Source organism: Buteo buteo, chromosome Z, assembly GCF_964188355.1.
Source record: "Buteo buteo chromosome Z, bButBut1.hap1.1, whole genome shotgun sequence".
Taxonomy (NCBI): domain Eukaryota; kingdom Metazoa; phylum Chordata; class Aves; order Accipitriformes; family Accipitridae; genus Buteo; species Buteo buteo.
Window position 1 is genome coordinate 55,910,110 of NC_134204.1, and position 22,836 is coordinate 55,932,945.

Genomic DNA, 22,836 nt, shown 5'->3' on the forward strand with positions numbered 1-22,836 from the left:
GGATCTCTTTCTTCCCTGAATGGATGTATATGGTTACCACGGGTTACATGGTTTACTGACTTAGTTTCATGCCAATTCCCATTGTGAGAAACCCCGCCACCTACCATTATGCCTCCCAAGTTCAGGTTGCTTCTGCCACGAATAAAATGTTTAACTGATCGTTTGGTGTTGTTTCACCTTAATTTAGCCCGAGAGAATTCTGAACTCAGCACACCTCCCTGGTCCGTCCAGCCTGGGTCATGACACACGCCCAGGTCCTCTTCCACCAGGCAGCCTTCTAGCCACACTTCCCCAAGCCTATAGTGTTTCATGGGGCTGTTGTGACCCAAGTGCAGGGCCCAGCACTTGGCCTTGTTGAACTTATAACAGTTGGCTTCGGCCCATTGATCCAGCCTGTTCAGATCCCTCTGCAGAGCCTTTCTACCCTCAAGTAGATCAACCCTCCCTCCCAACTTAGTGTCATCTGCAAACTTACTGAGGGCACACTCCATCCCCTCATCCAGATCATTGATAAAGGTATTAAACAGAAATGACCCTAGTACTGAGCCCTGGGGTACACACCACTTGTGACCAGCCACCACCTGGATTTAACTCCATTCACCACAACTTTTTGGGCCAGGCCATCCAGCCATTTTTTTTATCCAGTTTATTCAGAAAAATGTTGTGGGAAATGGTGTCAAAGGCTTTACTAAATTCCAGGTAAACAACATCCATGCCATTTCCCTCATCCACTTTCCCTCATCCATCCTGTCACAGGAGATCAGGTCAGTCAAGTAGGACCTGCCTTTCATAAACCCATGCTGACTAGGCCTGATCACACATGCTGTGTGATGGCACTCAGGATGATCTGCTCCATAACCTCCCCCAGCACCAAGGTCAGGCTGACAGACCTGTAGTTCCCTGGATCCTCCTTCTGTCCCTTCTTGTAGAGGGTGTCACTTTTGCCAGCCTCCAGTCAACCGGGACCTCCCCAGTTAGCCAGGAATGCTGGTAAGCAATGCAAAGTGCCTTGGTGAGCACTTCTGCCAGCTCCCTCAGTACCTTTGGGTGAATCCCATCCAGCCCCATAGACTTGTGTGTGCCTAAGTGGTCAGCAGGTTGCTAACCATTTCCCCTTTGATTATGGGGGCTTCATTCTGCACTTCTTCCCTGTCTTCCAGCTCAGTGGGCTGTGTACCCTGAGAACAATTGGTTTTACTATTTACTTTACTGAGGCAAAGAAGGTGTGAGAGACCGAGAGACTGGCAACCATTTTGTCTCAAAAGCAGGTAGCTGCAAGCAGCCAAAACAGGATGTGCCCTGTGGAAGTGGGGCAGTGAACTGTTTTGAAAGGTTTTCTAGCAGTTGTGCCTGGAAGAGGCTTTATGGCAATTGTCCTTCTGCAAAGTTTTCTAGTGGTTGCATTTTGGACATTTTATCACAGGTTTGGACTTTTGGCACAGGCCCTTACCACGGCACTTGTGTAAACAAATTAAATGGGATAAGGGGGCATTAGCGCCCCCCTCACCCCCTACTCCCTCCTCAAGAACTTTCAAGAAAACCCCACAACACACGCACAAAAGGCTCTTGGACGAGGGTATGGGGGGGACTAAACCCCGGGTGTGAGCCTGCTGCCTGAGGAATCCAGGGAGCTACTACTGAGACTTTCTTCACTGGACCCAAGAATGGTGATACTTAACACTACTTTTTTCTCTTTCTCTCTCTCTTATCTCTTCTCTTCCTCCTATCTTGTTGTTAGGGATTTAGCCACACTTGTGTTTTAAGTCAACATTAAATAAAACATATTTCAAGCATTTAGGAGCCACTGTCATGACTCCTGCCCTGGGCTTTGCCAAGTGAAACAGGGTGTTGAAATTTTCCCTGTCCCTCCTGAGTCACTGTCGTGACTCCCGTGTGCAGCAATGGGAGTATCTAAAAGATCACCTCCCCTGAGCCCACCGAGTGGGACAAGACAGAAGGCATTAAGTAGCTCAGCCTTTTCCTCATCCCTTGTCACTATGTTTCCCCCTGCATCCAATAAAGGATAGGGATTCTCCTTAGCCCTCCTTTTATTCTGAATGTGTTTATAGAAATATTTTTTATTGTCTTTTATGGCAGTAGCCAGATTAAGTTCTAGCTGGGCTTTGGCCCTTCTAATTTTCTCCCTGCATAACCTCATGACATCTTTGTAGCCTTCCTGAGTTGCCTGCCCCTTCTTCCAATAGTCACAAACTCTCTTTTTTTTCCCCTGAGTTCCAGCCAAAGCTCTTTGTTCAGCCAGACTGGTCATCCTCCCAGCCAGCTTATCTTTTGGCACATATGGATGGCCTAATTCTGTGCCTTTCAGATTTTCTTCTTAAAGAATGTCCAGCCTTCCTGGATTCCTTTGCCCTTCAGACTGCCTCCCAAGCAACTCTCTCAACCAGGCCCCTAAACAGGCCAAAGTCTGCCTTCTGGAAGTCCAAGGTAGCAGTTTTGTTAAACCCCCTCCTTACTGCTCTAAGAATCGAAAACTATCATTTCATGATCACTGTGCCCAAGATGGCCTCAAACCATCACATCACCCACAAGTCCTTCTCTGTTCACAAACCAGTCCAGAGGGGAGCCTTCCCTAGTTGGCTCACTCACCAGCTGTGTCAGGAAGTTATCTTCCACACAATCCAAGAAGCGCCTGGACTGTTTCCTCTCTGCTGTATTGTATTTCCACCATCTGGTAAGTTGAAGTCACCCATGAGAAGAAGAGCTAGCAACTGTGAGACTTCTCCCAGCTGCTCATAGACTATCTTGTCTCCCTCTTCATCCTGGTTGGGTGGTCTAAAACAGACTTCCACCATGATATCTGCCTTGTTGGCCTTCCCCCCGATTCTTACCAATAAACACTTAACTCAATCCACCATCATCAAGCTCCAGACAGTCAAAACACTCTCTAACATACAGGGCTACCCCCCCCACCTCTCCTTCCTTGCCTATCCCTTCTGATGAGTTTATAGCCATCCATTACAGCACTCCAGTTGTGTGAGTCATCCCACCATGTTTCCGTGATTGCAGCTATATCATAGTTTTCCAGATGCACAATGGCTTCCAACTTCTCCTGTTGGCCATGCTGCATGCATTGGTGTAGATGGGCTATCAATCCTGCCACCTTTTTTGGGGGAGAAGCCCTAATTCCTATGTGACTGTTCTCTGGTGCTTCCTTGGTTTCTAACATATCAACAACTCTTATGTCTTTGCTGCCACATGCATCTCCACACCCCTCACCTCCACTGAGATGACTGAGGTTTTGCGCACATTAGTACAGGGACATTTCAAACGTGCTCATTGTGGAGCAGGCTGAAGGACCTTGCTAGCACACCATCCATCAAACATTGGCATGCTGCCCCCAGGCTTATCTCTAGTGAGCCTGGTTTTACCCCTTTCCCCCTTCAAATCTAGTTTAAAGCTCTTTCAATGAGCCCTGCTAACTCCTAATATCACTTAACTTGTTGATTTCTGCAGGTGCAACTGAGAAGCCACAGACTGAATCAGCCTCATGAAACCTCCCATTTGGTCTGCAAGTCTTCTCTATGAGATGGAGAAAGGTACTTAAGCACAGACCCATGCTCTGCCACCATGGAGAGAACAAGAGAGCAGTAGTAGCTGCTCCTATGGGTGGGCTGCCTTGTGCAGTCTTCCCCCTTCATCAGCAGAAGCAGCAGCCCAGACCTCCAGATCAGGAAGTTCCAGTCCTACAGCAGCCACTGCTACTGTCCACCTCTATCAGATAGGCATGGAGGCCAAGTCTGGCAGCTGCAAACAGTCCACATTGATGTATGTTTGCATAAAATCCAGAATTTATCTTCAGAAGCCAAAGATGAAAAGTCAGTGAAACCACAGGCTACGCTTGGATATTTAGGGTCCTGTTCTCTCTCACACAATCATGTGGAAAGTTTATGCAGTAACTCCATACTTCACTAACACTGCCTCAAAACGTTATTCTTCTCTTTTGTTGTTTCTGAACAAAACTAAAAAGAATTGCTCTTGTACTAAGGTGCAGCAGCACAGCTAGAAGGAAAACAAATCTTTTATTATTAGCTTTCTAGAAAGATGTTATTTTACTACTGAACAGTATGTTTTGACTCATATTGAGCTTTTCAACTGGTAAAATACTGTATCAGTATTGATAGAAATAAAAGAAAAGATTTCCTGAAGACCTAACAGATTTCTGAGATACAACTGTCTTGAAAACTTTTAGCATTATGGCAAGGCTAAACACAGCCTGCAACATCTTAAGACACAGTGATTTTCAGCTCTGCCACTGCTGTTCCTTCTTTTAATAGATTGTAAACATTTGGCATGATACAAAATGGAATTTATAATCTACACTTCACAATTTCAGTCATTTTTTCCTTGTACAACAACATGTTCAACAACGTGGTCTTGTTACAAACATTTTTGTCCATTAATGCACATATAAGCTGCAGTTATATGAAGTCTGGAGGAAAAGAAGAGGCACAATTGTGAGGATAAAGGGGTTTCTTGTTTTCCCTTTTCTTTGGAGCTCAATACAAACTCAAAGAGATGTCAACTGAATTTTGTCTTAGGCATAACAGCTCCTGTCATGCAGAAATCCAAAAGGAGGAAAAAACCAAACATTAACTGTTGAAACTTTCTAACACTGAAAACTAACTAATCATCTATGGGTACATGGTAAAGGTTAGTAAAACAAAGCACGCATTAGCTTACTTTATTTCGGGAGTAACAATTTCTGCTGCTAAACTGTCTGAAGGCTCTTGTCTTCCCAAAGGCATCAATCCTGGGTCAGGAAAAGTAAAAAAAAAAACATTAGCAAGCAGACCAGTAACTTTCTTTAAAAGACCAGAAGCAAACATTGTTCTAGAAGTTTACAGCTTTAGAGTAATGCTAGACAATGGAAAATGACACAAAGCCAGGCTACAGCGAGACAGACAGACAAGCACAATTTTATTTGGAGAATAATCATTACTTCTGTCTTCATCCAGTCTGATGAAGTAGTTTTGTGGTGAATTTTCTGCTCATTAGCTTATCTAAGAACTACAAAGCTGTGCAACATTACACATAGAAATAAACTGCAACACATGAAACATCATACATACATGACAATACTTAATATCTCTCCAAAGAAAATTGTGTCACTACACAGAAATCAGAAATACATCATAAAAACATCACACTGGGGAGGAGATTAACATTTCTCATTGACTGAAATAACTGAAGTTTTCAAATGCTTACAAAGTTGTGAAGAGCTGAAGCAGCTTTTCACTGCTGATCTTAGAGGAGCTTAAATTTATTCTGTGCTAAACAAAAGCACATTCAAGACTCTCCAGAGAAGTCCTGTAAACTTTAGAAAAGATGCATTTAATCTCATTTGTTTTTTACCTGTAGTAGTGAGTTGACCCTCCTGAGCTTGTACACATCTAAGCTCTTCAATAGTTTCTTTCAAAGAATCCCTTTCTGTTCTTAACCTCTGAATAATTGGAAAGAGAATGAATATCAGTCTTGGTGCCACAAATTCATCTTTAACAGCACATAAGTCACCAAAAGTCACAGCCTTCAACACATTAAAAATAATGTAATGCAACTCTAAAGATAATTTTCAAATTAAGGCATTTCAGTCTATTTCATAACAGAATAAACATAACCATAAATATAATACATTCCACATGAACAACGGGGAGAGGGGGAATTGGGAAGGGTTGCTGCTCTGTATTACACTTACAGGGGTAAAAATATCAGGGTATAAGCTTACAAAATCAAGACATTAGTGACACAAAGTTCTGGTACTAGGTAGTAAACAGCAGCCACTGGGGCCACTCAGCTATCCTCCTTTTCCCCTCATTGGGACTGATTGCAAAGGAAAAGGAAGTGAATTAAGAGACTGTAGCTTTTTCCCTCACCAAGAAACCAAGGTTTAGCCAGGAATGAAATAAAAAGCAGGTGAGTACACAGTCACCATAAAGAAACTGCATTAACTTCATTTTGTTTGTCTTTCAACAGTGAAAATGTGAGCAGCATTTCCACATCCACTTCCTCCTGGGTAACCTGGCCTTGCCATTCACCACCATCTTAGCTATGGAAGAAAACCAGTTGCTTGAGTCTCAATCCAAAGAGAACTGAAGAACAGGACTGGACCACCTTGGGATCTAGACAGATGGGCTCTTCAGTAACATCAGGCAAATACTCTCCCAATTTGGCACAAGTCCGCATTTGGCAAAAAATGAGAATCTGCAGGTAGCATCAAGTTTTTGTCCGGAAGGTTGTCAAGACCAAAAATGAAAGGAGAAAATGGCAACTATGTAAAGATCCAAGTTGTAGATTGCTCCAAAATCAGATACGTCCAGGTATGAAGTTGTATCAGCTGACAGCTCCTTGCATTTCATCCTATTAACAGTTTGATTCAGATATATTTCATATTTCAGCCCAAATGGATCCAGGACTTGGAATCCCTTTGGCAAAGAACATTTTGGTGAGGTGTGACAGATGCTTCTGCCGTATTTCTGAATCCTGCAGGGTGAACTCTGGTGCAACTGTCAGAACAATCTGAATAAAGTGTACATTCTGTTAGCACTGAAAGTCATTTCACAAACCCCACAGATGAAAAACCTGTTTTTACCATAAATACTACAGAAGAGCCACACAGAGGAGCACTCAAATTCAGTGGCTGAAAGCAAGGATTCTGCAGTCTGCTACCGTCAGTCAGAAAACACTAAAGTTGATTAATCAAAAGCCAGAATATTTTAATGAATAGAAAAAGCCCTAGGGCTTCATTTGCACACTGCAAAGTCAAGTCATCAAATTACCTTAGTATTTAAACATACAACACAACACAGAGGTGAAGTTCCAAGCTACATAGCTGAAAGATATCAAACAGGCTACCACACTTTGCCAGAACATAAAGACAGAGAAAAAAATCAATTTCAGCCAACTGTTTCCAAAATACAACTGACAAGATACCACTAAGTAGCTTGTGACCTGTGTTGGGCAACCTTACTGATACATATGTGACAACAGAAACAGAAAGGGTAGGTAACACAGGTAGTGAATCAAATTCAAATGTTGAGAGACTTCAGCTGTAATCTACTTTTCACAGGTGCATATCGGTTTAAAAGAATGTATTGAAAAACATTTGCCCCCAAAAATGCTATTTGCCAGGGGATAAAACAGAAAACTATAGGATGGCCTGCAATTCAGATCCTTTGTGCAAGTGAAATGGTCCACCAAGCAATGGGTAAGCCACAGGCACAACCTTACCGTTGTCAAACATAACAAAACTGGAAAACCAAACATTAAATAAAGAGCAGGAAAGAAAGCCAAAGCACAGTATGACTACAGTTATTATGGGCAGTCTAATCTGAACTGAATGGCAGATGGAAGTGATAGCAAGGACAAGTGTCCACAACAGTTTGAAAATCTAATAAAATATGGAAATCAAAGACCTATGAACAGAAAATAACTGAAAAATTCCCGTTCAAATGCTATTCAAGTGCAGGGGCAGGAAATTTTGGAAAGAATTGGACAGGAAATATAACTATTGAGGTAAAAGCCTACAGAGATTGACTAATGGATAGATGGACTTAGCTACTTAAAACAAGTCTAAGAAATTGCTAACTCAAAGTGCTGGCCTTGGTTTGAAGTAGTTTGAGGCATCTGCGTATACATTCCTAAGAAACAAGCCGAAATAAACTGGTGAGAAACAATAGTGTGCAAGAGAAGTCTGAAGGATCAGTCTTGGCAAGAGAGGACAGAGAAATTAATTGCAGAATCATTTACAGAAAATGACAGGAAGGGAATAATCTGGTATCCATTCTGTGTGTTCCATGTTGGCAGTACAAGATAGATCAACAAGGAGCTGTCATAAAAAGGCAAGATTGCCATAAAGGACACATCTCTCCCTCTATGACTCCTAAGCCTCTTGCTGCAGTAGTCATGACTCCACAAAGAGAAGCATGCTGATGGTACCTCAAAGAATGCTTTAGAAAAAACACAACAGGAGTTTAGTTCTAGGATGATACTGCAGAAGCCCTACGTTAAATAGTTTTTCAGGATGTATTACATATACCCTGGGTGTTTATTAACCTTCTCATGGTAAATGGTCAAGAAACAACTTCAGATCCCAAATATGAAGGCACTTCCTCTTAAAAATGGGTTGAATATGTTTGTACAGTCACTTCATTCCATGCTGTACAGTTCTTAGGTTTAAAAAGGATCTTGTAGACAAACATTTGAAAATTTTAAGTGAAAAAAAGACTTCCTAAATTAAAAAGTTTGCTGTAAATGGCTAACTATAATTACCATACCTCTGTGTTATAAAGGACACAAAGTTGCTATTGCTACCACAAAAAAATAACACCTTGGCACTTACATCTTTTTCTTTTTGGAGGCTGTCTACTTTTTCTTTCAGTCGTTTGCATTCATAATCTAATTTATCAGCTTTCTTGGATTCTTCAGATAACCTGTTTTGTAGTTCAACTGCCTGTGAGAACAAGAATCAATAATTTGTCTGCAAATATTAATATTAGAACAAAATACACAAGACAAAGTAGCCAATTACCATGCACCACAAGTCATGTTGTAAACAAGAGAAATAGTTACCTATAGGACATACTAAAAACTGCTTTCATCAGTTGTTCTGTGTTTCAGCAAAACCAACAGCATTCAAATATTAGGTCTCAGCACAAGCTAAAGAAGCAAAAACTGAAGTATTTTCACTACATCTGAAAACAAGAATTTAAGCCCAAGCATGGTTTACAGAAAAAAGCTGTATAGTTCTAGGGATCAAAGAGCTTAGGAAAAGTAGAAAAATCCTCCTGTATTCTGAGAAGCCTAGGAAAAAGAAAAAACTCTGAAGAAAGCAAATTACCTACACCTTTCGTTAACTCTGTTTCACAAGCCTCACTCAGAATTCAACCACCAGTTTATGCAGTCAGGTAATGTTTCTTAACCTGACATTTTCCTGATCATTTTTAATATACTAATATAAAGATTCAGCCACAGGCTCATAACCAGTTTGCTTTACTTCAGAAGGAAACATTGCTAACAAAGTCGCATATATACTTTCAACTACAGATCAGTAAAGAGCTTTTAAAATTAAATGAGCAGAAATCTGAAAGCTGAGCAGGAACGATCCAGGCAGCAAATCAGTGAAGTCTTGCCTTTTCAAAACTCTCAGCCTTTACTAGTAAAGGCTCATTCCGAGTACACTAGTCAAGCTCATAACGCAGAGAGCATGGAAGCAAGTAAGCTGAATAAAGACTGACCTGCAAACACAAAAGCTGAATGAAGACTCAGCTAAAGATGTACAGCTTCTTCTGAAGCAATTGTAAGAAAGCTTTTTCATGGCTTTTAGATTACAGAGAAAGCGATTAACTTAAATTGTGAAGCAAAGCAGTAGCCATAGCTACATTAAGACTGCCTAGTGGTTCTAATTACCTTTTATTTTCAATGTGTATAGCTACAGCAAAATAACTACCAGGCCTAAAAATCTGCACGGTCTTAAGTCTTCGACAAGGACTTTGCTGTTGTTGTTCTTAAATTAAAGGCTGCAAAAAACCCACAGGCTTGCCATTTCTGAAATTATCAGATTAAAAAAAAAAGTATCACAATGTGAGATATGAAAATATTTCATTTCTCATATGTGATATCCATCACTGGGGCTATCAGAATAACTGCAGATATAAAAAAAATAAAAATGCAGGCCTCCACCTGTGATTGTGTCCCTACTTGCAAAACAGGTATATTTTCACCTCAAATGAAAACAAATGCATTAATGTTTGTAATCACTCATGCTGTGGTAATGGTATGCAGAAGAACACAGCGGGAAATAAATTGTCTTGAGTCAGGACTTGGGAGTGTATAGAAAGATATACAGCTACATGGTAATGCAGAAGATTAAAAAAAATTAAATACCATCACATTTACTGAGCATTATCTGACACGTGGAATGACTAAAGCAGGAATCTTGCAGCAAAGAAAAACATATATCAGAATGTACATGCACAAAGGGGCTGAATTAAAATTACAAAAAATAATCCTGGAATCTTCACATTTCAATTCTTCATGTTGCAATAAAAAGTTTATTAGGAAATGCTTGTGCTTGCTTTCAGAAAAGTGAACAAAACCTCTTAAATAACTAAACGCTATTACAACTCTCAGCACAATACGTCACCGTTAACCTCATCTCACAAAGTGCTGGATTGGGTGAAGATGCAATTTCCTTGCAGATCACTACAGGAGTTTGAACAAAGCACTTTCATCTGCACAGCACAAAGCTTCTAAGCCTAATAAATAAAATTGTCTGACTACATCATCCTGAGTGGGATTGGATCCTTCACACACCAGACAAGACACATTCCATTACAGGGCCACACTAGTCCTCAGCAATGACATAACATCAGAATCCTTATACCTGGCTTAATTCTTATAGTACAACTTAGGATTCCCAGAAATTAACTTCGTGACAGCTCATGATTCACAGGCAGGTCTCAAAAGGAACCCAGCCTTACAGACACTGACAGCAAACACACCGTCTGTTCATTTTGAGACACTGTGGTTAGGTGAAGAAAACTCACATCTGTCACAATACACCTGAGGTTTATTCCAGTCTCAGCCAGTGGAACAGTTTTGTACAAATCAACAGCTCCTCCGACATGAAATCCTACCCATAAAACACAGGGAATGATGAAGAAAAGGAGGAGTACTTTTGCAGCACAAATGATAGGACTGCCCCTTCCAAAATCCTTATTGTTGGTGAAGTAAGAACGATCAGATGCAGATGTCAAGGTTACACAACTGTATCACATGCTCAGCTGTTCAATGGAGTGAAGTATTTGTTGCCAGTAAACATGATACTATTTGTGTGAAAGGCCATTGTTTTCCACATTTACTTTTCCCTTTGATTGTCTGTTATTTCAGCATTTTTCTTGTCCAAATTATTTTTTTCTGGTGGAATCATTTGGACTGTATCTACAGTTAGCACATAGAGGCTGAAGCTAGTTGTCTTAACAACCAAGACGGCCAGGCACAGGGAAAATGCTATTGTCTTAGGGTCACATATTGCTCCTGGACTTACAATGTTTTGTAGTGGTTGTTTCTGTATTTTATTCTGCTGTAAGCTGACCTATAGGGACTCCTATACCATGACCATTCGAACTTTTGAGCAGGCAGAAATACAGAGCAGGCACTAGTACTTTAACAAGCCATGCTCTGTCTGGCCCTGTAACAAGAATCCCAGAATGATACCATGTCAATGTAGTGTAGAAGCAGAGAGAAGATTAAGCACATCTTCCACCTTTACAGAAACAGGATCACATGGCACTTTGATAAACAGGAAGATAAACAGATGCCTTTCACTCCAGAGTGTGCTGGTGACACATTTTGTGCTCTGCTGGGTGCATATAAACAACAGGGATGATATGCATCCTTCTCTCTTCATAACTGGACAAATTCAGATGTTTCAGACAAACTAGAACCTTAATAAAAAGAAGTTACTTAACCACAGGAATAACGTACCTCAGCTGTGGTGCACTCCTCACTGCTGGAAATTTGTAAGTGAAAAGCAGATACTTTTTCTGAAAGAAGAGGCTCTAATTCAAGCCCCGCTACTGAATATGAATTAGGAATAATTTGAGAAAAAAGATCTGTTGATTTTTTCAAAGGAAGAAATACTGCTTATTGGCAAACTAATGTAAACTTGAAATAATGATAAGAATTGCAGGAAAGGAGGACAAAGGTAGTACCTACAAAACATGCAAGTCTTTTAAACACAAGGAGCTGTTTGTTCATAATGTCTTTTTTACTTTGAGGTATTAGCCATGTTATGAAGAGAAAGTGTTGAACAATACAGACAACTGTTGCACTGATATCTGTTCTCACCTGTCTCTTGTATGTTTCCAGCTGACTGCGTGCTGCATTGGCCTTCCTTAGCTCTTCTTCAAGGCTCACGGTATTTTGCATGTAGATTGTATTCTTCTCTTCTAAGAGTTTCACTTGCCGTCGCAAATCACCCAGGTCTTCCAATTTCTTTTTGTATGACTCTACCTGGCTTTCTAACTTGGCTACTTTATCAGAAGAATGCCTGGAGGGACAGATTTGTATCAAATTTGTACTCTGAAAACTTCCAAAATTAAATGTCCTGAAGCTTCCTCAGTATTTTGCCTTAATAAAGAAGACATTCTTACATCATGGGAAGAACAAGAAAGCAATCATATCCTCCTACGACTAACGTTTTCACTTTTAAATTGTCTCCTTCTCTCTCACAACTATTTGTCAACTGAAAGAACTGTTGATGGAGGTACTTTTAGACACTATCACTCTTCCTAATACAGCCTTCTTATCTACTTCCAATCTTAACAGTTAAAGCACCTTCACTCCCACCCATTTCCTTTCAATTCTAAATCAATCTTAGGCCTGCATTTTACAAGGGTAAAGAATAAAATTTTCTGCCCTTCAATTTGTTTTAATGATAGCCAGGAACAAAATCATAAAGATCTATCTCCTGGGCAGCATATACTTGGTGACAGAGAAGTACCATAACAGCTCTGGAGCCTGATTCCTTCTAAACAAAATGGAACACCAGGCTCCATTCATAACATTTCAGAGTTTCTTCCATCGACCTGGTGCACTGCCGGGACATCAATAGCCCTCACACCCACCCTCCCAACCCATCGCTACTATAACTGTCCCCAGTTTCATTTTAGAACCAACTGATTTACACTCAATTTTCTATGAAATCTAGAGAATCCCCCATTGAATTGACAGTCAATTTATGGAACACTGCGACAAGCCAAATCTCCTTAATCTCCAATGAAGTGCAGAGCCTTTCTCCGGGGCAAGGAATTACTCTTTGAACCCATGCTGCCCACACAGATGGTTTATGGAATTGTGCAGCCTGATGAGCTCATTCCTCGTATTAATGACAGAGGAGGTAAAGACAGATAGCTTTGGTAGAAAGCTGCTGGTGAATTAGAAAAGTCAGCATTAAAATAAGCCTTGCTAGACTTGCTAGAAAGAGTGATAAAGGTGGGTAGTAGATAACTGTTCTGAATAACACATGCAGCAAGACACCACTACTGAAGGATTAAGTTCCATAGTAAAAGGGGCTGCCCCACCCTCTAAACCCCTAGCATCATCATATCATGATAACTTTGGGTGCTAAAATCCAGTGGCAAAGATAGCTGTAACAGATGCTGTTCATATTAGCATTATATGATGAACCAAAAGCTCCACCCTAAGTCCAAATAATGCAAACCCAGGAAAGGAAAGGGTCTAGTTCCCTGATGAGAACAAATGCCCAAGTCATGATGAAGGTAAGTAGAGAATACTCAGGAGACCAGTGAGTGACTTGTTATGACCATAAGATGATGTAGGATTGCTAAGATTACTAATATTTATTGATTAGGTACATAATAAATAACTGTATTACTTAAGCAGAACTGTGTGGTCATTTGTGTACTTAACTGGAGGATCAAGAAGAATCTTGGCATTGAGAAAGTGTTTATATTTAATATTAAAATTATTTAAACAAAAGCTAATGAAGACTAGGTATAGAAATGGTATGGATTAAAAGTTAATAGTTGAAAAAGGGTTAATGGAACAGAGTTTACCTGAGTATATCTATCTCATCCTTCAAAGACTGAGCCTCCTCTGCCAATGTAGTAAGCTCTTCTGTTTGTTGTCTCAATTCAGCAATTTCCTTTTCTAGTTCTTCACAGCGTATTCGATAGTCATCTTTGGCAGCTTCTAATCTGTAGAAATGAAGTAAAACAGAAAATAATTTCTCAGTTTGAGCCACAGTTACCTTTCCTCACCATGGTGCTCTCTAAAAATACATGAAACAGCCTTCCGGTGCAGTGAAAGAGAAGAGCAGCCCAATGTGCTTATTCGAAAAAGTAGAAGCAGGTTGACTTTAAGGCTCCAAATTTGATATCAGTCTTTATATTTGGAAGATCACAAGGTAACGTATGTTCTCAGAAAGACAAATCTTGAGTTTTTTCTGTCATAGTAATTTTTTGCAATGGAAGCTCAAGCAGAAATTTCCACCTTTTTTCATCTTGGGGCATACAGAGTTTGAACATGACATCTTTATCCTAAGATTTTGTTCAGCTGTTCAACTCCTACACACCTTCAACAATATTGACCTGAGTGTCAGATGTTCTAAATGCCATAGAGCTTTCACCAAGGTGGCTTGCTTTATTTACGTACAAAGAACCTGTGCCTGCCCAGTACCTCTGAAGAACCAAGTCACACATTTAGTTATCTAGTTAGCATGTAAAGAACTCAGACCAAAGTTTCTGGAGTGAACTACTTCCATACAGCATACACAGCCAAAGCTGCATTAACCTGGCAGTGAACAAAGGGAGTAACTGAGAAATTTTGTCAAAGCATTTTGTACAAATGGAAGAGGACACAACCTAGAACATGAAGTTCTATTGTGATATTTTGATCTGAAATTAAAATAAAAACAATCCAGGAAAGGAAGTATGGGCATGGTGGAAAAAAAAAAAGAAAAAAAAAAGCAATATTCTATCCATTAATTCAAGGATTCCAAAAAGAATCTACAAGAATGGAGACAAGAGATAGTCAGTAGGTCATCTAAACCATATACAACAAAGATTTGGATCGTGATAGACTGGAACTGTCAAAGGACATAAAGAGGCAAGAGTGGGAGAAAAACTGTTGTACCACACTGGGCATCAGTTAAGCTGTACATACATCCTGTTTGGTCAGGTAGAGCTGGAGAAGGAAAACACACAAACTGCCTTCAGAAGCCACATGATATGAAGGCAGGGGAAGGAGGTAAAGGAGGTTGGGAGATGAGTCTCACATGTGAAAAGGGTTTAGAAAGACATTCAGAACCTGAAACTAGAGTAACAGGCAGTGCAGGTACTGCATATGGGGACAAAACCTGTTTGAACAGCAATTGATAATAGACTCAGGCAGGAATCATTCCAGAGCATGGAGATGAATAAGGTGAGATAAAAGGGGACATTAGAGAGACATCACTACATTACACGGTAGATGTATAGAAAGAAGAAAAACAGGCACTAGCTGCTGTGAAAGAGAAACACTAAACATTTTTCAAGAAACTGAAGGAAGTGGGTGTGTCTAACACGCAAGGAAGAGGCTTAGCAAGAGACAGTGGAAAAACAGCAAAACAGGCAAAAAAGGAAAGTTACATGGCAGCTGACATAAGAATTAACAAAGGGCAACCAGAAGAGGACAGAAAGAGAAGAAAAAAGTGGCAGCATAAAGAAATACCATAGTATCACTCATAAAGGATAGGGAAAGAATAGCAACAAGAATGAAGAGATGAAGGTGAATTGGACCAGCTTTCTTCAGCAGAAGAGGCTTACACAGCCTGAAAGCAACAGTCAAAAAGACCAGGAAGGATATTTAAAGAGGAACTGTATTTCCATGTGTTGAGAAAATGCAAATGAAAAGCAGAGTTCACTTGCAGATAATCTCCATCTTTCAGATATGAAACAATTTGTTTTCAAATTCAGAGAAGGACATACTTTGCTGCATAATAATACCACCTGTAGTACTGCCCATAGCAAACTTCCAGCTAGGAATTCCTACACCCTAAAAATACAATCAGAATAATCTACATACAGGAAAGCATGCTACTTTTCATCCTCACTAATTTTGAAAAACATGGGTGAAGTGACTGCACACAAACAATTCAAAATAACTTCACAGAGTAGAGAGTAACAAGTATACAGCATTTCATACTTCTTCAATGAAGAAATTATGCATTTTTTAATGCTGGAGCTTGTAAAGAGGTAAATCATAAGATGTACATCACATAAAAACTTTACTACTGTGGTTATACCACCCACTACACATAATTGCCAGCAGAACCAGAAGTATATAATTCATGTCTGTTGCCAGTTACAAACAAACAATCTGACCAAGTCTAGCTTTTCTACCTGAATGTTTCCTCCTGGAGTTGTTCTAGTTGTGTCTGCAGTTGCAAGTGCCTACGACCTGCAGGGCTGTTGGGATCTTCAATAGAATCAGACTGATTTAAACGTTCCATCAAAATCTGGTTCTCAGCGAGCAAGCTGCTCTTCTCCTCCTGGAGGGCTGCAACCTGTTGTAATAGGAGCATAAAATGGAATAACTGAGCTATCTAGCTATAGAAAGCAACTTTTTATCGTGTGTATCAACAATGGCAATACACAGGCTTCAATAATCACATTTCACAAGAATATACTGTAACATTAATGGGTATTCAATTGCTATCTGATGTAACCAACATACTGCAACATCAGGGGCAGATTTACCACACCAAAAATGTAACTATTCTTAACTGCATTTCACACAAGCATCTAAAGAAAAAGTCTTAGTTACCACAGAAGATAACTTCATTATAATAAAAGTATGCATACTTTCCCAACAAACAAATAAAACTAGCCCTCCACAGTAAAGCTTTTAAAACTGATTTCCAAAAGAAACAATGCCTATCAATCAGACAGAATATCCAAATATAGATACGTAAGGGATGGCTGTGCGCTTCCTAGATTTTTTTAATCCAGTGGGCAACTGCAAGCAGACCTGAAACAGGAACACAGTCCCAAAGATAACTCAGTTTCCGCCAATGTTGTGAAAACAGGCAGCACTGCAAAGAACCCAAAGTGCTGCAACTCAAAGCTGAAGCATGGGTTCATGTATCATTAAATAGTATAGAATTAACATGCAGGAGGAGGAGGGGAAGAGAAGGAACGTGAACATCTCAACAGAAGGAAATGCTTCAATAAAAGCTTGAATCATCAAATACACCAAAATCAACCATGACACACAAATCAGCTTCATTAATTCTAACAGTTACTGCCTGAATTATACTCCAAAGTAGGGTTGCAATGGCAATGCCTTTTGGGGCTACCACTCTACACTGCTCATGTCTTCCGGACAAGGTATGCTTGATTTACAGCTTAGTCTAAATCCATACACAGCTGACAGACTATGGTAACTTCGGATTGGGATTTAACTCTTAACTGAAACTGTTACAGCAGCATAACCTCTATTAGTTCTCTAATGCAAGAGTTGAACCACACAGCTGAACCCCTTCCTACCTGAAAGAAAAACCGTTTTGTTAGTATGAATCATCTTAATACTAGCAACATTGTATCAAGATAAGAAAACAATGAAATTCACTTGGCTAGCACAAGTAAAGCAAAATAATTACTGTGCAATTTTCATCTCCCTTTTAAAAATTATGTTTCTACACTATACCACTTGATTTCAGCTGCCTAAAAATTAACACTGCTCTTTCCCAGTTCAAAATTAATATGTACAATATAGCAAACCTACCTGCATATCTAACTCATGACATCTCTGGGCAATTTCTTCTTTTGTTGCTAGTGCTTCATTTAATTCTTCTGTAGTTTTCTTCAGCTACCATAAACAACAAACATTTATAGTTTCATCACTCTCTGTGAAGGGTCTAAAAATACTCTGAACTACATGACTGTAAAATCATTTTTACATTTAGGTGATATATTAATATTTTTGAAAACTGAGGCAATTCTGTTCTTACAAAGAAACAAAGAAGCAGAAGTGATAACTGTTTAGTCTGTATGACAGTAAAAAGTAAACATACCTAAAAGTAAGATTTGGTCTTACAAAGATGCATTATAATTACCACATCTATTCTATGAATTGAGTCAAAAAGTCCTGAAGAACTTGGGTCTGAAGAACTCATCAACTCTGTACACTGAAAAAATTGTCAATACCACTTTTCTTTACGGATGCAAAGAGTGCATAATTTCAGTTTTCAATCTACTTTTCAAATACGGAAAGGACTGGAAGGTGGAATACAGGGAATGGACAATTAGGGTAAAATGTCTCTAGTCACTGGAAGCTACTCTTACTGCACAACAGGAATAGAGCCAACATGATGAGGGAGAAGCCTACCCTCCTGAAAAAGGGCACTGAGTCTTGTAAGCAGTGAGGAATATCCAGATAATTCCCTTCAAAGGTATGTTCAAAGATATATATCTTGCAAGTTCACACATGAATGCAGTTAGGATAACATAAAAAACAGCTACAAGAAAATTGGCCTGATAAAACAGGTGCATGCATATTATGTATACAGAGATATAGACATATGTTATTATATATGATGAATTTTAGATGGGCTTTCCTAAACAGCATCATCATATCTTATTTTTTCAAGTTTATTTCTCAAGGGCCTGTTGACATACAAAAATTAATTCCATCTACCAGAATTTACATACTTCTGCAGAAAAAGCATAATGGAGGAACACAGGGAACACCGCTGTACTATACTTCTCGATTACAAAAAAAACTGAGGAAGTAGGAGTGTTAGCATGAGGTTGAGCCAGTTAAACACAATTGGTTTTGCATATTCTTTAAATGTATCAGACGGAAGGATTCTCTTTGAAAACTTCCTTTATATATTGTAACAGTTCCCAGGACTGCTTTAATGATTTTTTGAGCCACATCTATGATTTTTTTTAAACTGACTTTGGAAGTAGGAACTGGCAAAGAAAGTTTTATTCAAATACTACACACTTTTTTATCCTTCTTCCTCAATACCCAAAGATTTGCACCTGCCTGCAAATGACTATACTATGTCATACAGCTAAACTTGTTTTTCAAACTGAGCTTTTCTCTCCTTTAAATATACAAAATGCATAAACTGAATTTATAAAGCAAAAGGACTCGAAATACTGAAATTTAGTTTTCCTCTCCTTATTTGAATTTCCCACAAAACTCATGATTATAGAAAAAAAGACAGACTTCTTAACAACGCAAAATGACTGCCCACTGATGTGCTATGATTGAAGGAAAAGAAACATCTAGTCTTAGATACCTGCCGATCAAGTTCAACGTAAGCATCATTTCCAAGAGAGACTGGAGACTCCTTACTCATCAACTGCAATTAGATTACACTGGATTAGAAAAAGCAAGGATTTACTTTTAATATAAAAGCTAAGCTTCGATGAAATAACAAGCTGATTTTAACTTTGGGGAGCTTTAATCTGACTTCATTCAGAAGTTTTTAAATTCATTTTTTATGTATGACATTCAGAAACAATTACAGAAAGAGTCTTCAGAATTTATAATACTTAAAGCACTATAAAAGAAATCTTACATCATCTCTTTTTCTTCTTAAACTGCACAGTCTTAGTTTATGATGAAACCTACAGTATACTCTGCTAAGCATTTTACTGGAGTGGCAATGGAATGATGGTAGCTATCAACACACCATGCAAGACCTGCCTTTAATTGTTCTCTGCCAGTGATTTTCATTTTTTGATCACCTGGAAGTTCCCATCAATTTACTTATTTAACTAATGTTGGGGGCATATCTATGTCAGCTAATTGGGCAAAACAAAGAGTTGTCTGTAATTTGCAGATTTAAAAGGAAAGTCTATAGAGATTATTCCTGAAATAAGTATTACAATTCCTTTTATACTAACTTATTTTTTTGCAGGAATGACTGGTAATGGCTTTAAGTCTAGAAAACATGACTTTAGACATGACTTTAAAGAAAAAAAAGCCCTTCAAATTACCTGATGTGCTTACTAAATGATAAAAAGCTGATACGAAACTAAATTTTCTTTCAGTAACCCACTGATCACCTACATAGGTAGTTAAAAGCTAAAATCAAATGTAACAGAAGTAGTAGCCCAAAGACCTCCTCTCACCCACTTTCAGCAAACATATTAAGGCAAAGTTATTACTGAAAGCTGTAAGATACCAAATGAGAAATATGCTGTAACTAACTCAAAAGGCAGCATTACAGAATGACACTGATGGTTTCTGTCATCCTATCCAAACACAAAATGTTTTATGAGTTCTCCAGTGACACAATTCATGGAAGTTACAATCAAAAAAGCCCTATCCTAACCAAAATCAGAACAAGATTTCTTTCCTAAGGCCTCCTGTCCAGTTACTCTCTCCAGAGACAGGGCTTCCGCTATTCCTTCCAGAAATCGGTGCTTTTGCATTACTTTTCATTGGCAAAGTTCCTCAGATACACAGAACTTTCATTTCTTCTTCATCCTTTCTGTTTATACCACTGTGTACAAGAGAAAAATCACTTTTTGACAATGACATCATTCAAATATTTATATACTTACGTTTCTCTCCTTTCCCCCCATCTCCTTAAATGGGATTTAACTGCGTACCACATGCTTAAATTCATCTATTTGTCGTCAACAGTCCTCCTCAGACCCTGATGATGTTTGCTGGTAACTGCTGAATTCCTTTCATTTTGTCTACATCTTTACAGTGACAAACTACTCTGAAATGAAGCATTCCATGAAGCCCAGATTCTCTGTAACAGTAACCAGAAAGTCCCTAGCCTCAGAGCTTTTCCCTGAAAAACGAAGTCATGTCTTTTTCATTACCATATATAGTGGCATTACAAACTTGTATTTAATTTAGGTCTGTGTTTTCTAAGCTGATTATAATTTTGCCATCCAAAACAAGAACTTCCAATCCCTCTCTGCTCTGTGATGTTTATAGATGTTTCAATTACTCCATTTCACTAGCTACTGTTTAAATGCTTTTCCAGATGACTAACAGCGATATCCGTATTAACCAAATACTGAACTCTTCTCCCTATTCTATATGCCACAACACTGTTTGCAAACACACTTCAGACACTAAATATGTTCCACCCATTAAGCCAGTACTTTCCAACTGGCAGGTCCCAGGCTGCATGAAGCCTGCAAGGATGTACAACATGTCCCTGACAGCCACCACCCTTTTCTGGCTGTAGCACAACTTCCTCTTCAGAAACCCAGCTTAATAGGCCTGCCCAAGACTTACTGTAGGAGGAATACAAGAGGCTGCACAACCCACTAGAGGCCACTGTGTTGCTATTTTCTGTGGATTACCATAAAGAAAGCAGGCTAAGGCTAATAATATAATCCCTTTATTCTTCAATGAGTTTTGCCATCTGTCCCAAAACTTCCTGTCCTTACGAACCCTTAGCACAAATGTCCAGAGGACATTAGCTGAAGAAGTATTAGGTAGTGGAGATACATGGTGTGGGTGCAGTGTGAATGTTACACAGAATTATTGGGAATGTCATGGGAAGAGTGCATGAGGCACTGAGGCCAAAAGCCACAGACAGATGACTGACTCAATGCAACAAGAAGCATCTTGCAATCTTATGACCTGTGATATTGTGGCGATGCTAAAGAAGAAATCTAAGTGATTGTGCTGTGTCCAGTAGCATGACCGGACAAGGAACAGGAATGAGATTGCCAGATTACTCACAAGTAATAACAGGAATCCAACTTCTGATCATCAGTTAACAATAAACTGAAGTGGGGAGAGTTATCAGGGTGAGATATCGCTTCCATCTTTTGCCTACACATCTCCCCACACATTGGAGATGACAGTGGTATATATAAGCAAGTTATCTTGACCGTGCTCTGCTTCTGAATTCCCTCTACCCAGTTTCTCCCTGCTTAGTAGCAAACACTTTACCATAAACAGCACAGCTAATAGGGTACAACTCTACCCACTTATCCAAACTTCTCTCTCTTTAGTAAGATTTACAAAAAAATTCAAGAAAAGTTTTACTGAATGCTGTTTTAGGATTGCATACAGATATGTATGTCAATTCAAAGCAAACACTACACCTTCTATCCACCTAAAAAAACATAAGGTAACAGACTTGCCTAGTTTCCCCCTATTCTTCACTTCATTTCTTGTCCACCAGCATTCTCAGATACTACTGAAGTTTAGTGCTCCAAAACACTCATTTCATCAGTTACCTGCTTGATGGCATATTAGCTTTTTCTGCATTATTTGCTACTAATCTGATGATACTAGTAGGCTGTTATTAATTTTTAAAGCAAACTTACTTACTGTGTTCTGCTATATATCTCCCTTACTTACAAGCTCACATTCAGACAAATTCCTGAAATACTGCTCTAGTTCAGTGCTTCACATGCAGCCTGCAAGGGTGATATTAGAACACATGGTCTTAACAGGTATGGGTCAATGCCAGTACTTTTGAGTGGCAAACTTTATTTCATTTCTATTTCAGCTGACTGACTCAAAAGAATAAAAAGCAGAAGGAAGTGGCCTTCTCATTCCCCCTCCACAGCTGCAAGTTTTCTTTTCTTCAGAAGCAAACTACAGGTGGGCATAAATGTCTACCTTCACAATTTTGCAGTGCTGGAACCGGCTTTCACCTCTGAACTCACAACGTAACTTTAGTATTATCTATTTTCACATGTACCTCTAATGGATGATGATGATATGCAGAGATTTTAAAAGTGAATTGATTAAAAAAAGAGAAATCAAAAAAGTGCCTGCAAAATCAAGCAACTGTATTAGGCCTCTACAATAGAAGGAAGAGTTTGCTTAAGAGCTTCCCACAGTGAAAAAGCAAGCAACTAGCATTTACTTCCTTGCTCTTTTTCTGGTTTATTTTGCATATTTAGAATGAAGACTTGAAGTAGCACAAGTATTTGTTCAAATAATCAGAAGGTCATTTAAAATCAAAACAGCTTATTTTGTGAAGAGGTCAGTCTGGATTTTAAATGGTATGATAATGAGGACATGACAATTTTTAAAACTCTTTGTGTAGTTTTATGAGAAGCAGTTGTCATTCCCTGTTATCCTTTACATCTATACATTTTCATGCTTACAGCTTTGGTACGATGTTTTACAAAATACTTTGTAAGATCTGCTAATTTTATATTATTAAAACCTTCACTTCTTAACTGCCTTGCTTGTGAAATGTGAACAAGTTGTGTTGTCATGGATACATAAAGATTAGGGAAGGGGTAAAACTATCACAAAAACTGCATACATGAACAACCTGAATTTCAAATGCTTTTTTTCCCTACG

The 22,836-nt window shown here is 39.1% G+C and overlaps 1 protein-coding gene across 3 annotated transcripts in view; it reads right to left on the bottom strand.

Annotated features, from left to right (window-relative positions):
• Positions 1 to 22,836, bottom strand: part of HOOK3 (hook microtubule tethering protein 3) — a 104,683-nt gene that overhangs the window by 33,554 nt on the left and 48,293 nt on the right. The window contains exons 7-14 of one of the 3 annotated variants that reach the window (XM_075020729.1): positions 18,830 to 18,892; positions 17,305 to 17,388; positions 15,921 to 16,084; positions 13,596 to 13,736; positions 11,866 to 12,067; positions 8,357 to 8,467; positions 5,374 to 5,461; positions 4,702 to 4,771 (exon numbers count right to left, since the gene is read on the bottom strand). In XM_075020729.1, the coding sequence (XP_074876830.1) occupies positions 4,702 to 4,771; positions 5,374 to 5,461; positions 8,357 to 8,467; positions 11,866 to 12,067; positions 13,596 to 13,736; positions 15,921 to 16,084; positions 17,305 to 17,388; positions 18,830 to 18,892 (923 nt within the window). The remainder of the gene's footprint in view (positions 1 to 4,701; positions 4,772 to 5,373; positions 5,462 to 8,356; positions 8,468 to 11,865; positions 12,068 to 13,595; positions 13,737 to 15,920; positions 16,085 to 17,304; positions 17,389 to 18,829; positions 18,893 to 22,836) is intronic. The other 2 variants (XM_075020730.1, XM_075020731.1) reach the window with 2 other exon arrangements.